Raw genomic sequence first — 13,177 nt, forward strand, 5'->3', positions numbered from 1 at the left:
ACAGTCACAGTTGGTCCTCGGTGTCGGTTTTGTTGTATTTCCTGTGAGACTTTGATGCAATGCAGCGGTATGTGGACTGTTGGTGTCTCAAGACTCTGTCACAACTTCTGTTGAGCCAAAGTTCAGGAGCAACAGTTGTTACTGAGTTGAGATCAGGTGAAAGATGAAGAGCTTTTTTTCCAGTTTGAAGGAAAACACGCGTGTGTCCATTTTTTTAGGACCAAAAGTAACCGCACACACGTTCTAATTGTGCAGATAAATGTGCTGCCATGACAACAGTAGTGAGATCCATTTACTTTAGGTAAAAAAAACGGTAGCATTGAAAAATAGAACCTGTAAGGAAAATGATATATTGTGTATCAAAAAACAATGACCAGTTTATCTAATGGTTCTTCAATTCAATTTTTTTTTGGCCGGCTTTCTAGAAATTCACTTAACTTGATGCTGAATTTGGATGGAAACTTGTTTGCAGCTTTTGGAAAAACTAAAAGGCAACTTCAACTTAAAAATAACAGTTTGATCGGGATCAGATCTTTTTAATTATTTTTTATAGATTGGAACTCAACAAATCAATAATCAACAGATATGATAATACAACATTTCGTTGCGAATGCGTTTGTGATGTGGCAACAAACCACTTACTATCTTTTCTTCTACTTGATGAGAAATTGTTGTTCAGGAAAAACTGCCCTAACCAGATGAGTTTGCACGCCTACAACGACCTCCCTGCAAACACTCTGCTACGTGTTAAAGTCCAGAATCGCGTGCAGTAACATTAATAATATTTACATTCGATGTATTTGTCATGACCGAAGCCCAACTCGTGCGTCTTTACGCGCGGAGAGACGCGCCAAACCGCGCGCGCTTCACAGGTGTCCGCGACGGACGTCATCGCTCTGAAATCTCAAATCCCGCTCGTGGATCAGAGCGGCCGCGTGTTTTTCCCGTGAGATCAGCCGCTCGGACCGGTCGCCGCGCCTCTGCGCGCTGCGCCGTTGGCGCCGCGGACGAAGTGGGAGGAAACCCGCGCTGAGTTCTCACTCCGTCTCTTCTGTGTCACCGGGGAAGCTCCTTCCAGTCGGCGAGAGGCGCACAAAGCAAAAGGTGAGTTCCTTCAGCTTCTCCTGTGTGCAGACCAGCGGGTTTCTACCTGTTCGACCAGCTCTTCAGAGAGGAACGAGCCTTAATGGAGATGAAGCGCACAGAGCCACTTCAACGTGGATGCTTGTTGGAGAAGATTTAATTCAAGTTTCCTTCCTCCTTTTCTTCAAATGTGGAAATGTAGTCATTCATTTAAACCCGAGAGCTTCTGCTTCCCTTTCTAAACATTTTCTCCTGGAGGTTTTTCTGACTTTAACTATAATGTTTGTCTCTTTTTTTTTTTTTATTCTCCTGAACCAGCTGGTTTTCTGCCGCCTTCACAAAACTCAATTGCTCTTTTAAACCGTCTTCAAAACTTCTGCTTCTGGAGTCATTTTAAAGCTGAAATGATATGAATATACATGAAATAAAACAAGGCACAGCAGTGGGTCAAACTAAACATGTCCTCTGTTCTGTTCCTGCTCAGGAGAGCGTCTGAGGGGCGAGGCCAACACACAAACCGCCACAGATCCAAAGTGAGTGTTGCCGGTTGTCCGTTCTAATCACGAACCTGGTCCCCAGCATCCCTGTAGACAAACAATATCCTCAACGAAACACTTTAAAATACTTTATTCTTATCATCCGACTTCCGATATATTACTACTTCTTTATTTAGTGGTACTCAGAAACCTAATTGAATTGATCCTGCGGTCGTTCGATTCGACTTCCGGTGAGTGAAGCGGAGTTGGAGGCATCGTGTGTGTGTGTGTGTGCTCTCAATACGTGACCTCTGACCTCAGCAGGGGACTTGGGGCAGTTCCCAAGCGAGATGCTGCCTTTAACCGATAAACGGGGACGTTCTTTGTCGCCGTGTTCCTCACACTGTAGAGTGTGTTTGGAGCGGTCTGCCGATGGATAACAGGTGGAAGTGAAATAAGGACCCGTTCCCTTCTGTTTCCCCACTGAACTTCCCGTTTCTGGACTCACTACTGTAAAGCCACATGATCTTGAGAAAGAAAGTGTATTTTTTAAACTCTGAAACCTCCATGCTGACAATGACATACGGAATAACCCTGATGAGGAAATATGGAGCCTGGGAACGAAGCCCACGTGTTACTAAACTGCAGTGAAATAGCTTTTTTCTATTCGTCTCCTGTGTCAATGTTTGTTAACGGTGTGTCCACAAACACCTCCTCAGCGTTACAGATGTTTGTGCTTCCTGATGGATGGCCTGATACTGACTTGACGTGATCCTCTTGACTTTTCATTCAACGCTTCCATCGGGTCAAAGACATCACGACATTTCCATCTGCCTCAGTGCCGAGCGGCTGCAGCATCAGACCGACTGATGACTGTTTGTGCAAAATCCCCCCCGATGTTGTTTGGTGATAAATGAACCACATTGGCGCCGCAACTGGTCCGACGTTTCCTAAAAATGAACGAAATCCAATTTCAAAGCCTCGTCCAGCTGTTTACTGAGGTTTGTCATGTTTAATGAAGAGAGGGGGGAGAGATACAGGCAGACCGTTTTACTGCTCTAGAAACTAGAGTTCACTGGTAATTCAATTGTTGAAATGAAAAGTAGGTTTTACGTTAAGCTGCATGACTGTCTGGTGAGGCACATTGTGGTACATTATTAGTGTAATACTGCTTATACTTACAGTTGTTTTTTTATGCGCAACATTAATTTATCTTATTTACAAAATTTGCAACAACACCCTCGAACTGTAACATCATTGACGATAAAGTACAGCCTCTCGTACTTAATTGCTAAATCGCCTTGTTTGGTCTGTTATTTTCTGTTATTTAGTTAGTTTGTTAACAAAAATAATAATTTTAAAAAAAAGTTTAAAATATCCTACTGTATTATTTAATTATTAGTTTTTAATTTCATGAATCATTTTGTCGATTGTTTTGAGCACCTGCCCCCCAAAGTGCACGTGCCTGATTGTGAGCACGTTAGCATTGCGATGTTAGCGACTAGCTCATTCGATGCAGCCTCACATTGACTCTTTCTATCGTAACTACATGATTTATGCTGGTAGGAATTTGACAATACGTTTTACCCTTTTAAATTCTTCTGTCCAGATGAGCAGCACACAGATGTCCAAGACGGCCGACGTGAGCGGAGAGACCTGTACTCTGCACACGGACGGCATCCCCCCGGACACGCTCATCAAGGTACGCCGGCCCGGAGCTTTGTGCGCTTCTCATTCTGCAACATGTACTGTTTAGAACCAAAACATCTAAAGGTTCAGGCTGTTTGAAACGAGAAACAACGTGTGCATAAGTTGACTATTAAAGAAGAGAAGTTGAAACCAAAGGCAGTGGTGGAAAGTAACAAAGTAACAAACTAAACCAACTTGTGTTCTTGCCTCGATGAAAAATATACACCTCCCATAAAATATAACATGATTTGATTGGTGTGCAGATTGTACTGTAGATTCAACAGTGTGTATAAAGTCACACTTCAGCTGCCCAATGAGTATTTTAAGTCTTATGGAGGACATTTATCATGAAAAGATCGAAGGTCACAAACAACGATACTACTTAGCATCGTGTAGACAGTGGAGCTACTGGCGTTCGCTCTTAAGACACAAAGACATATGAAGACATTGTTGCATGTGAACTCTGTATTGTCTCACATGAAGGAGGGAAACCTTCCTTTGAGCGCCGTGACTTCCTGCTCGCTTTTTTCTCTCGAGTGGAAAAACACGGCCTGTTCTGGGCGCTGGCTTGGGAGGATTCCTGCATTAGGAAATCAAAGCGTTTATCTGCCTGATTCATGCCGGAGGAGAAGTCACTTCTGTGTAGGATGAGCTGTCACCACATGACTTTATTATTTTGATAATACAACGGAAGGCTTCCACTATTCGGCTTCACAATTAGAAGTTCAGCAGATTTAATTAGATTTAATTATTAAACCCCTCAAGACGACGGATGGACTCGCACCCAACACCCTTTGTTTATTAGACAACCTGCAGATTACCTTTTAATGTCCAATGAACTACATTTATTTACTCACTATACACTATCGGATAAACTTGTGCTTGATTATTAAAAATATTCTGCCAATTTATTTGCATATTTTAATATTTAGGGGCAATTACTATACTTATTATTTCTCTACTTTTATTCAAGAACTGAATTATTTTCCATATAATAATACAAATATGTATAAGTAGATAAAACTCTATGGATTCTCTGGTGAAGTTATACAAGATACCTTCAGTAGGAATCATTTATAATATATACCCACATTTTACCAGCTGCAATATTAAAATAACACTCAATAATGCATCAATTATTAAAGTATTAAATATATTTCTGCAAATGACTACCTTTTGATGCTAATACTGCTGTACTCCAATGCTACCTGTATCCAAGACTGTTACTTGTAGCGGATCATTTCAGCAACATGTTATAGTATGAAGTTGTTCTTTGACGTCAGGGTGCACTGTTTCACCGCGACACAAAGAACGTCTTCACGCAGAGCCGTCGGAGTCACTATGCAGGAATGAAGTTAGTGACGCCATCGTAAATGTAACAAGACGGCAGCAAGCGTGCAGAGACACGAGAGAACTGTGAGAGAAAAAGAGGAAGAAAGAGTTTTACGACTGCGGAGAGAAGGGGGCGAAAGAACAGCCTGTTCAACCTGAACAATCCTCAAAAGACTGTGTGCAGGTAACCGAGAAGAAGAAGAAGAACATTTTTTACTGCAGGACCAAATGTGTCAGGAATACATTAATATATTTGAGTTAACTTTAGTTATTAGCTCTAGCGCTAAACCCCCCAAGCAGAGTAACCTATTAACTCACAGCACCATTATACCCTGAACAGGTGGCACTTAATGCTGCACTCGATTATGTAGCTCTTTGTAGTTTTCTTGAAGACGCCTGAATGCACCTTTTGTAGTTGTAAGTCCCTTCGGCTAAATGTAATGTAAATATCCTATGGGTTCACAGTCTACCTGAGGTGGGTCCTGGTTCATGTCCTGGTTTAGGCAATCGTTACCCAGCGTTCCTCCAGGATGTTATTCGGGGATAGCGGGACTGTTGTAACTTGCCCTAGCTGCTTCATCTACATAAAAAAAACAGGCAGTCACACCTCAGATCGGCTATTGGTGAACCCGTCCAAGGCCCCATGTTGAAACCTGGATCTAATCCTGCCCAGGCTCATTTCCCAAATTCACCCACCCGGTCTTTAGGGCGGGGTTACCACTCCACCAGCGTCTGAAATAACCAACAACCAAAGCGGAAACGGGACTCGGAGAGAATTGTTGCATGCAGGCATCTCCAGACGATCGTAAAGTGTCGTACCAGCCGGGCCTCTTCCTGCAGAAACGCTTCCTTCACAGAAACATCGGAGCATAAACAACAGACACAAGCGCCTCTTTTGCATCCTTTTATTTTTATTTTCACTGAGCACAGGCCAAAGTCAATTGTAGAATAACTGCAGCTCGTACTTTTTATAAATTGAGGCGTTCAGGTGAGCTTGAAACTGAGAGTTTTAAGCTCTTTTTTTTCTTCTCCGGGCAACGGCACTGAAGGGCTTTTAGTTTTCTTCTCAAACTTCCATTGAATTAACAACCAATAGATTTGCATGAACCGAACTCCGAGAAGAACAAAACTCCATTTCTTAAGCACAATCTGCACAATCATTCACTTCTGTCGTGCTACAGCGGAGTTCTCTGAGAGGATACGAATAACACACACAAGCACTTGTGTGACTGAAACTTCCCAACCTGCAGCCGTTTTGTTTTTCTTTAAGTGCGGTGGTGCCGGGCACCTTGTTACACGGAGACTCTGTTTGAAGCTCCTGAACTAAGGAGCAAAATAACTCTCGGGTCAAGATGGCCTCCATCTAAGTCTCCCATCCGCTCTGCGCCCGACGTGACGGTTACACATGTAGGTCATGCGTCGATTAGGTGAATACCCCAATTCATACAGAGCCCTTCACTCGAATGCTTCACTGTAAAGGCGAGGTGGACTTCAGTCACAGCTCGGTTTATACATCGACAGCGGGACTTCCCAGGAGAACATTGTCTCTGATGTTCATGGAGGACAAACTTCTATTACTGTCAGAGGGATCCAGGGAGAGCTGTCATGCGGTCTGCGCAAAGAGGAACAGCTGATCAGTATTTAGGCGTTTTACCAATGAGGCCAATTGGGATCAATGGAAAGCAAACAAAACGGGGATCAAAAGAGTTATATATTTTTACGGATCACTTTAGCTTAAAGTAATGCATAACAATGATGACGAGAACAGGGAACTCTCTATAATCCATTTTAAATATAAGTTTTCCACAAAGTGGGTGAAAGGGAAGATTTCTAAGGAAACACTGCCATCTTGTGGAAACATCTTTGAATCATGTTGTTCCTGAAATGATCACTTTTATATATTTTGTGTGTGGAAATAAAGTTGATTCATATGAAGAGGTGTGTGTGTATATAATTGACTTAAAGTTTCAATTTGTAAGATATTTTTCTCTCTCTCGCTCTCTCTGCAGGTGCAAAGGTACCTGGAGCGTTTCCATCTGACTCGGGAGAAGCTCCAGGAGGTGTCTGAGCGTCTGAGGAAGGACCTGATTCGGGGTTTGGGGAAACACTCTCACCACAAGGCGCCCGTGAAGATGCTGCCCACCTTCGTCAGGGCCACGCCGGACGGGACGGGTACCTTCGCATTACCGGACATTCCTTCGGGATTGACTTCACGTTACTTTTCCTGTTTCGCAACTCGCTCACGGCCCACCGATGCGCTTCCCTCCTCCCGGCAGAGAAGGGCGACTTCCTGGCGCTGGATCTCGGAGGGACGAACTTCCGGGTGCTGCATGTGCGCGTGATGGAGGAGCAGCAGAGGGTGCTGAAGATGGACAGTCAGATCTGCGCCATCCCGAAAGAAATGATGCAGGGAACCGGAGAACAGGCGAGTCTGATGCGGCGTTTAAACAAATACACACACACACACACACACACATACATGTGTGTTAAAGTGTTCAAATGGGATGTGACAAAGTACTGTACTTCACCTAAGAATTTTGGTTTTGCAGATTGAGATTAATAACTACATTTATAGTCAGTCAGTTATTATTGATTATAGAGGAATTACACGAGCCACCCTGCAGGGTTCAAGTACTTGAGATGAATACGCGCTTCAGAAGATAACTTTTAAAGGATGTTTATGATAAATTGTGCTTTATTGATTATTTTTAATATTAAGCTGATGGTTTTGTACTTATAAACTTATAAATAAATCCGTTCTTTCTACTTGGATGTACTGTTTGTCTTTTTAAGGTGATAATTATCCATCTTTCTTTCATCCAGTTGTTCGACCACATCGCCGCCTGCCTCTATGACTTCCTGCTCTCTCACAATCTGGAGAGAGAAACGCTTCCTCTGGGCTTCACCTTCTCCTTCCCCTGTGAGCAGAAAGAAATCGACAAGGTAAAATACACACACACACACACACACACACACCACACGTTTTAATTTGGGAAAATTAAACCTCATGGTTTAATCATCTCATCATCTCATCCGGTCCGAATGTATCTGTGTTTCATGTGAAACGGTCTCTGCACACAGAGCATCCTGATCCGATGGACCAAAGGCTTCAACTGCTCCGGAGTGGAGGGCGAAGATGTGGTGAAGTTACTGAAGGAGGCCATTCGCAGGAGAGGGGTCAGTCTAATGGGGGAAATAATCGGCAGGTTAATCCCTAATGGAGATTATAGATTAACTATTTTTAAATGCTTTTTTAAAAGAAGCTAATTCAATACTCCTTGGGCTTGGGGCAAAGAAAGTATTCTCCATCTTGGTATTTTCACGTTAGTTAGATATTTTAAAGAGAAAATGCGCCGTTCCTTTATCAGGAAAGCGGTTGATTATTAAAATAATGGTTAGTGTTATTGTCCAGCTGAAAACACAAAGAAGTGCGAAGTTCAGATCCACTGAAACCAATGAGAAGTTGAACGATGTTGCATCAAACCCAAACAACAAGTATCCTGCTGCCTAAGCTGCTTTTTTTCCCAGAATGCTCCCCTGCATCTTTAATTACTGCAGTGGAATAGCTACATGCGGTCGTTTATCTCTTGCTCTGACTGTGATGAAGCTAATTCGATGTTGTTTGTTGACTCTGATTCCAAGTGATCTGACGTACTGCAGGTTCTCTCTGCACCGTGTGTGTGTGTGTGTGTGTGTGTGTGTGTGGCGTACAGATTATAAATAGGAAGCACATACACACCTGTCTCTCTCTCTCTCTGTGTGTGCAGGACTACGACATAGGCTCAGTTGCCATGGTGAACGACACAGTGGGCACGATGATGAGTTGCGGCTTCAGAGACCAGAGCTGCGAGATCGGCATGATCATCGGTAACCGTTTTAATAAGTGAACAACTTATTATTATTTCATCGTATGTAGCTCACAGGAAATGAGTGTTTTCACTGGATTTCTCAAAAAAAAAAACGTATTAATTTGCTTTTGTAAAATTGGCAATTGTACTGAGATATAAGATGTGTTTGTATTAAGCATCAACATATGCTCAAACTTGCATAATGTTCATTCCATCATTATTTAAGTGTATATGATTTTGAAACATAACCTTTTAATATATTTTGAGGCTAATACTATTTTTAAAACTACAATACTGTAAAAACTGTTACTGTAGCATTTCCCAGAAGTGGTATAGTCGGAGAGCCACATTACCCAGGAGGAGGCTCTTCTGTCAGCATCCTCTGAGGTGTACCAGGACCTCACACAACACACCACTTTATACCTGAGAGACATCTTGTGTTGGGGTGTAATGAGGGTCGTGTTGTAGCTCCCTTCTGCTCCCTAATTAGTTTGTGCACTAGAATACAAAGCAAGTCATTCTCCATCGGGAAATGATTACACCAACTGTGTGCGTGCGTGCCTGTGTGTGTGTGTGTGTGTGTGTCTGTGCACGTGTGCATTTGTATTTGACGTATTAGTTACGAGTTAACGTACAACCAGCCGCCACAGCTCCCGATCCCTTAAAGGGCGGCCGTGTAGGATTTAGTGGCATCTAGTGGTGAGGTTGCATATTGCATCCAGCTGCAGACCGGCAACGCAGCAGATGTCTATTAACACACCTCGTTTTCTTTTGCAACACATGTTGTTCCAAGAGAACGACAAAATAATGAGACCAAAGCAAATCTCTTCCGCTTCAGGCACAGGAACCAACGCCTGCTACATGGAGGAGATGAAGAATGTGAAGCGTGTGGAGGGCGAGGCCGGGCGGATGTGCATCAACACGGAGTGGGGCGGCTTCGGGGACGACGGCTCTCTGAGGGACATCCAGACGGAGTTCGACGTCGTGGTGGACGAGATGTCCATCAACCCCGGCGTCCACACGTGAGTACGGCGGATCATTTGGAATCTTTATTTACGGGATAAAGGATGTCACCAGATGAAAAGTCAAACCACAATTAGGGTCACTTTGGGATGAGGACAGTTTCCAGTGAGGAATAGTGAGAAAATGGCTTTTTTTATCCCCTTTTGTGTATTGTGTGTCCTCTGCAGCTTTGAGAAGATGATCAGCGGCATGTATCTGGGAGAGATCGTTCGGCTTCTGCTGGTGAGGCTGACGGAGGACGGGCTGCTGTTCGGAGGACGGACTTCGAAGGCGCTGCTGACCCCGGAAGCCTTCGAGACAAAGTTCATCTCCGAGATTGAAGAGTGAGTGTCTGATGAATCTCCTCAAATCAATCGTCCACGGTGTCTTTTGTTTTGACACGCTGTGTGGAGTCATGAACCTTCTGATCTAATCATTTATTTATTGGGTGTTCAGTCATTTTAAACTTGTTTAATGTCTTTTGATTTTTATATATTGTGTGCATTTATTCCAGACTGAATATTATAAACTCTTTATAACTCTCTGGTTCAGGCAGGACAACGGTCTGGAAAACACGCAGAAAGTCCTGAGCAAGTTTGGGTTGAAATGGGACACGGTGGACTCCTGCGTGGTGCGCTTGGTTTGCGACGCCATCTCCTCCCGCTCTGCCCGCCTGTGCGGCGCCGCCCTGGCGACCCTCGCCAACCGTATCCGGGTCAACCGCCGGCAGGAGCGTCTGAAGACCACTGTGGGCGTGGACGGGACGGTCTACAAGAAGCACCCCAAGTGAGACGCTCTATGAGAAAGATGCGACGAGGACGGAATTTTTTGTTTTACTAAAAATCTTTAACTTAGTTGGGGATGAGAGGAAAACCTCCACCGAACCAATGAACCAGGATTAAATCATTTCTAAACAGTATAAATATGTTAAGACCATGACACAAATCAAAACATCTTTAAAAGTCCCGTTCGTGCCTTTGCATCCGTGTTATCAACAAAACATTTCTCATGATAAATCTATCTTTCTTTTGCACTGAATATGGTCTCTTGTCTTCCCCCCCCCCCCCCGTCTGCTCCCCCCTCCGCCCGTAGTTTCAGCGAGGAGCTCCGAGCGACGGTGCGCCTCCTCGCCCCCAAGTGTGACATCACCTTCCTCGTCTCGGAGGACGGCAGCGGGAAGGGCGCTGCCATGGTAACGGCTGTGGCGCAGCGGCTGGCTCGCCAGTCCCGCCTGTTGGAGGAGAGTGACGGTGAGACCGACGATGAAGAGGAGGAGGAGGAGGAAGACCAATAGAGACTCTGACGAAGATGGTGCATAATTATTGTTTGTTGTTTATAGCTGAACTTATGAATGAGTACGTTTTGTTTTGTTTCGGCAACAGTGAGTCAAACTTGTTATTTTTTTTCCTTTTTCTGTTCTGCTCCTTTTCTATTTCTATGTTGCTCAGCAAAGAGAAAAAGAAAACTAGTGACCCGGATGTAAGAAACGCTGCAAACGTTTGCACGCAGAATGTTTGTTGGAACTGAAGCATTCACACAATCTGACTATAAACATGACTTTTGTCTCCACGAGCCAAAAAAAAGCCAATTCGTTAACAAATGATGGAGACAAAAAGTATAATAATCATTCACTGGTTGCTGAGTAAAAAATGTAAATTAAAAAATAGACATGATTGATTGTCAGAGAATCAGATTAATTGAAATAAAGGTAATAACATTTTTAATAGAATTTTTATATAAAATGCATTTTTATATAAATTATTTATATTCAATCTCAAGTGTTTTTAAATGATTTTTAAAGATTAAGTTACCTGCATTCAGTGGAAATGTGACCTGTGACATCTTTGTTTCTCTTGATAACAACTCTGTAACCGTTCAGATAGAAAGATTCTGATTCTTACGACAAAATAAATCCCGGTTAGATAATGGAACGCGCAGACGCAATAAATTTAGAAAATATGTTTATAAGCAAATAATTACGGATTAAACTATTAATGGGAATGTGTAGCTTTTCTTCTTGGGACAAATTTGCGCTTTTAAAAAAGAAAATGAAAAGAAAGAAAGCTGGTTTACCCAACGAGCCCATCAGACCTCTGATACATTGCTACATAAGAGCAGCAGTTGACGGGTGATCGTGTATTTTAAGGGAAGAGGAAGCCGCTTTTAACCGTCCGCACAATGCAAAGACTTCTACTGCCATTACGCCCCGTGGGCGGTTTGGTATCCTTCACTCTACACAACGCACCAAGCCTCCTGGTGGCTGCGATGTGCTTGTTACTTCTTCTTTAGCAAGTTACTGGAGCTCCTTCCAGCTTTGTGCTGCAGGTTTTCGGTTCACAGCCTTGAACACAGTTGGACAAGAGCAGAAGTGGAGGACGGGGTGCTGTGATAACGAAATGTCACACTGAACACTTGAAACCTGGCAACCACAGTTTGTGTGTGCGTGTGCATGCGCGTGTGTGGTCAGCAACCCACATAGCCAAGTTCAAAGAGGGGAATCAAATAGAGATGCAGTTTCTCGTGCATTCTCTCGCATGACTTGCTGTGTCTTTGCAAACTATCCAACAGTATTTTTGACAGACGGGATGATGAATCATATTAATTCAGTTTGAATTCTCTGAACAGTGGCGTGTGATTAAGACCTTTATGGACAAACTATATACTAAAAGGTGTTTTGATACCCACTTGTAACCTCCTTATTTCGACATGATTGTATGAACTAAACATGCTTTATTATTTCTCCATGAATTACTCTATTACTGAATTTTATAAAACTCTTTCATTACTTCCTAAATGTATTACATACACACGTCCTTGCTCCAGCAGTACACAAGCCTCCGCAAAAATAACTCTGCAAACATCGATGTAGTAACATAAAAGTGGCCCGTGCCAGAGGTTACACGTATAATGTAATTATGTCCGATAAGACTTTGTCTGGTTTCCTGTGGCACCAGCATCTACGTTAAGTCCCAAAAGCCGGCATGCTTAAACAACTATGCATCGAATCCTTTTTCATCACCAAGCAGGTCCATCAAAATGTATCCAACATAAAACCAAAACAAGACCCTGGTGGTTCATCAGACCGACGTGTAGCGTTTTGAAGTGTCTCGCGGTGCTTCGTTGGCCTCGTGACGGCACGTTTCCTTAATTCTGGGGGAAAGTCCGGCCTCCACACCTGCGTCGCTGCAGCTCTCGCTGACGTGCGGAGGACAAAGTGTTGCAGTCTGGCGTGCGTTGCTGCTGCAGCAGCCTCTTCCTGCCACACGGGCGGTGTTATGAGGATGAAAGCAAAGGGCCACTCCAGCTGCTCATCTCAGCACTGCAGCACTACAGTCAAAGCTGTGCCACAGTGTTTGTTTATGAACACAAGCCGTGTTATTTTGTCTTTGGACTTCGTGTTGAATTGTATAAATGTAAATCCAGCGGCAGGAAATAGACAGTCACTGCACCATTGTACGTTCCATGTATTTTATTACAGTGATATGCTGCTTTCTACTTGTATTCCACTACATCTCAGAGGTTAATATATTTGCGCCACCCTTCCGCACCTTTAGTTCATTTTCAGATATATTTTTTCATCTTCCAGTTCAGTAAAAAAAAACTACTCACGTAGCTCCAGATGTGCTGACGTTGACTGTTTTGAGATGAACTGAAGGGGGAAGGGTTCTTTTTTGTGTTGAGGAAATCCTCCTACTTCTCAAGCTAAATAAACGCGTTGTCACAAAGCTGGTTTATTTTTATACATCC

At 43.3% G+C, this 13,177-nt stretch overlaps 1 protein-coding gene and 1 long non-coding RNA gene across 6 annotated transcripts; one reads left to right on the top strand and one right to left on the bottom strand.

Moving 5' to 3' along the window:
• Window positions 1-531: 531 nt before the first annotated feature.
• Window positions 532-5,164, bottom strand: LOC120821857 (uncharacterized). Of its 4 annotated transcripts, none has more exons than XR_005712597.2 (3): window positions 5,051-5,164; window positions 3,147-3,295; window positions 532-2,509 (listed from the first exon to the last, which is right to left on the bottom strand). It is a non-coding gene; the product is annotated as an uncharacterized LOC120821857 (long non-coding RNA). The 4 variants fall into 4 exon arrangements; XR_013468399.1 differs by having other exon boundaries at window positions 3,147-3,339; window positions 5,051-5,142; XR_013468401.1 differs by having other exon boundaries at window positions 1,693-2,509; window positions 3,147-3,307; window positions 5,051-5,152.
• Window positions 1,012-11,431, top strand: LOC120821855 (hexokinase-2). Of its 2 annotated transcripts, XM_040180911.2 has the most exons (12): window positions 1,012-1,104; window positions 1,568-1,616; window positions 3,169-3,261; window positions 6,590-6,752; window positions 6,857-7,005; window positions 7,404-7,523; window positions 7,662-7,757; window positions 8,348-8,447; window positions 9,267-9,450; window positions 9,619-9,774; window positions 9,983-10,216; window positions 10,523-11,431. In XM_040180911.2, exons 3-12 carry the CDS (start codon window positions 3,169-3,171, stop codon window positions 10,722-10,724), a joined length of 1,497 nt encoding a protein of 498 aa, XP_040036845.1. In that variant the 5' UTR covers window positions 1,012-1,104; window positions 1,568-1,616; the 3' UTR covers window positions 10,725-11,431. The 2 variants fall into 2 exon arrangements, with proteins under 2 accessions (XP_040036845.1, XP_077962999.1); XM_078106873.1 differs by lacking the exons at window positions 1,012-1,104; window positions 1,568-1,616; window positions 3,169-3,261 and adding an exon at window positions 3,821-4,764.
• Window positions 11,432-13,177: the final 1,746 nt, after the last annotated feature.

Source organism: Gasterosteus aculeatus, chromosome 7 (genome assembly GCF_964276395.1).
Source record: "Gasterosteus aculeatus chromosome 7, fGasAcu3.hap1.1, whole genome shotgun sequence".
In the NCBI taxonomy this organism is placed as follows: Eukaryota; Metazoa; Chordata; class Actinopteri; order Perciformes; family Gasterosteidae; genus Gasterosteus; species Gasterosteus aculeatus.

What these genes read in the sequence shown, in the direction of transcription:
- LOC120821855 (XM_040180911.2), top strand. Translation starts at nt 3,169, where the DNA reads ATGAGCAGCACACAGATGTCCAAGACGGCCGACGTGAGCGGAGAGACC. An exon ending in GGCCACGCCGGACGGGACGG is followed by an intron (nt 6,753 to 6,856) that starts GTACCTTCGCAT and finishes TCCTCCCGGCAG; the next exon opens with AGAAGGGCGACTTCCTGGCG. An exon ending in TGCAGGGAACCGGAGAACAG is followed by an intron (nt 7,006 to 7,403) that starts GCGAGTCTGATG and finishes TCTTTCATCCAG; the next exon opens with TTGTTCGACCACATCGCCGC.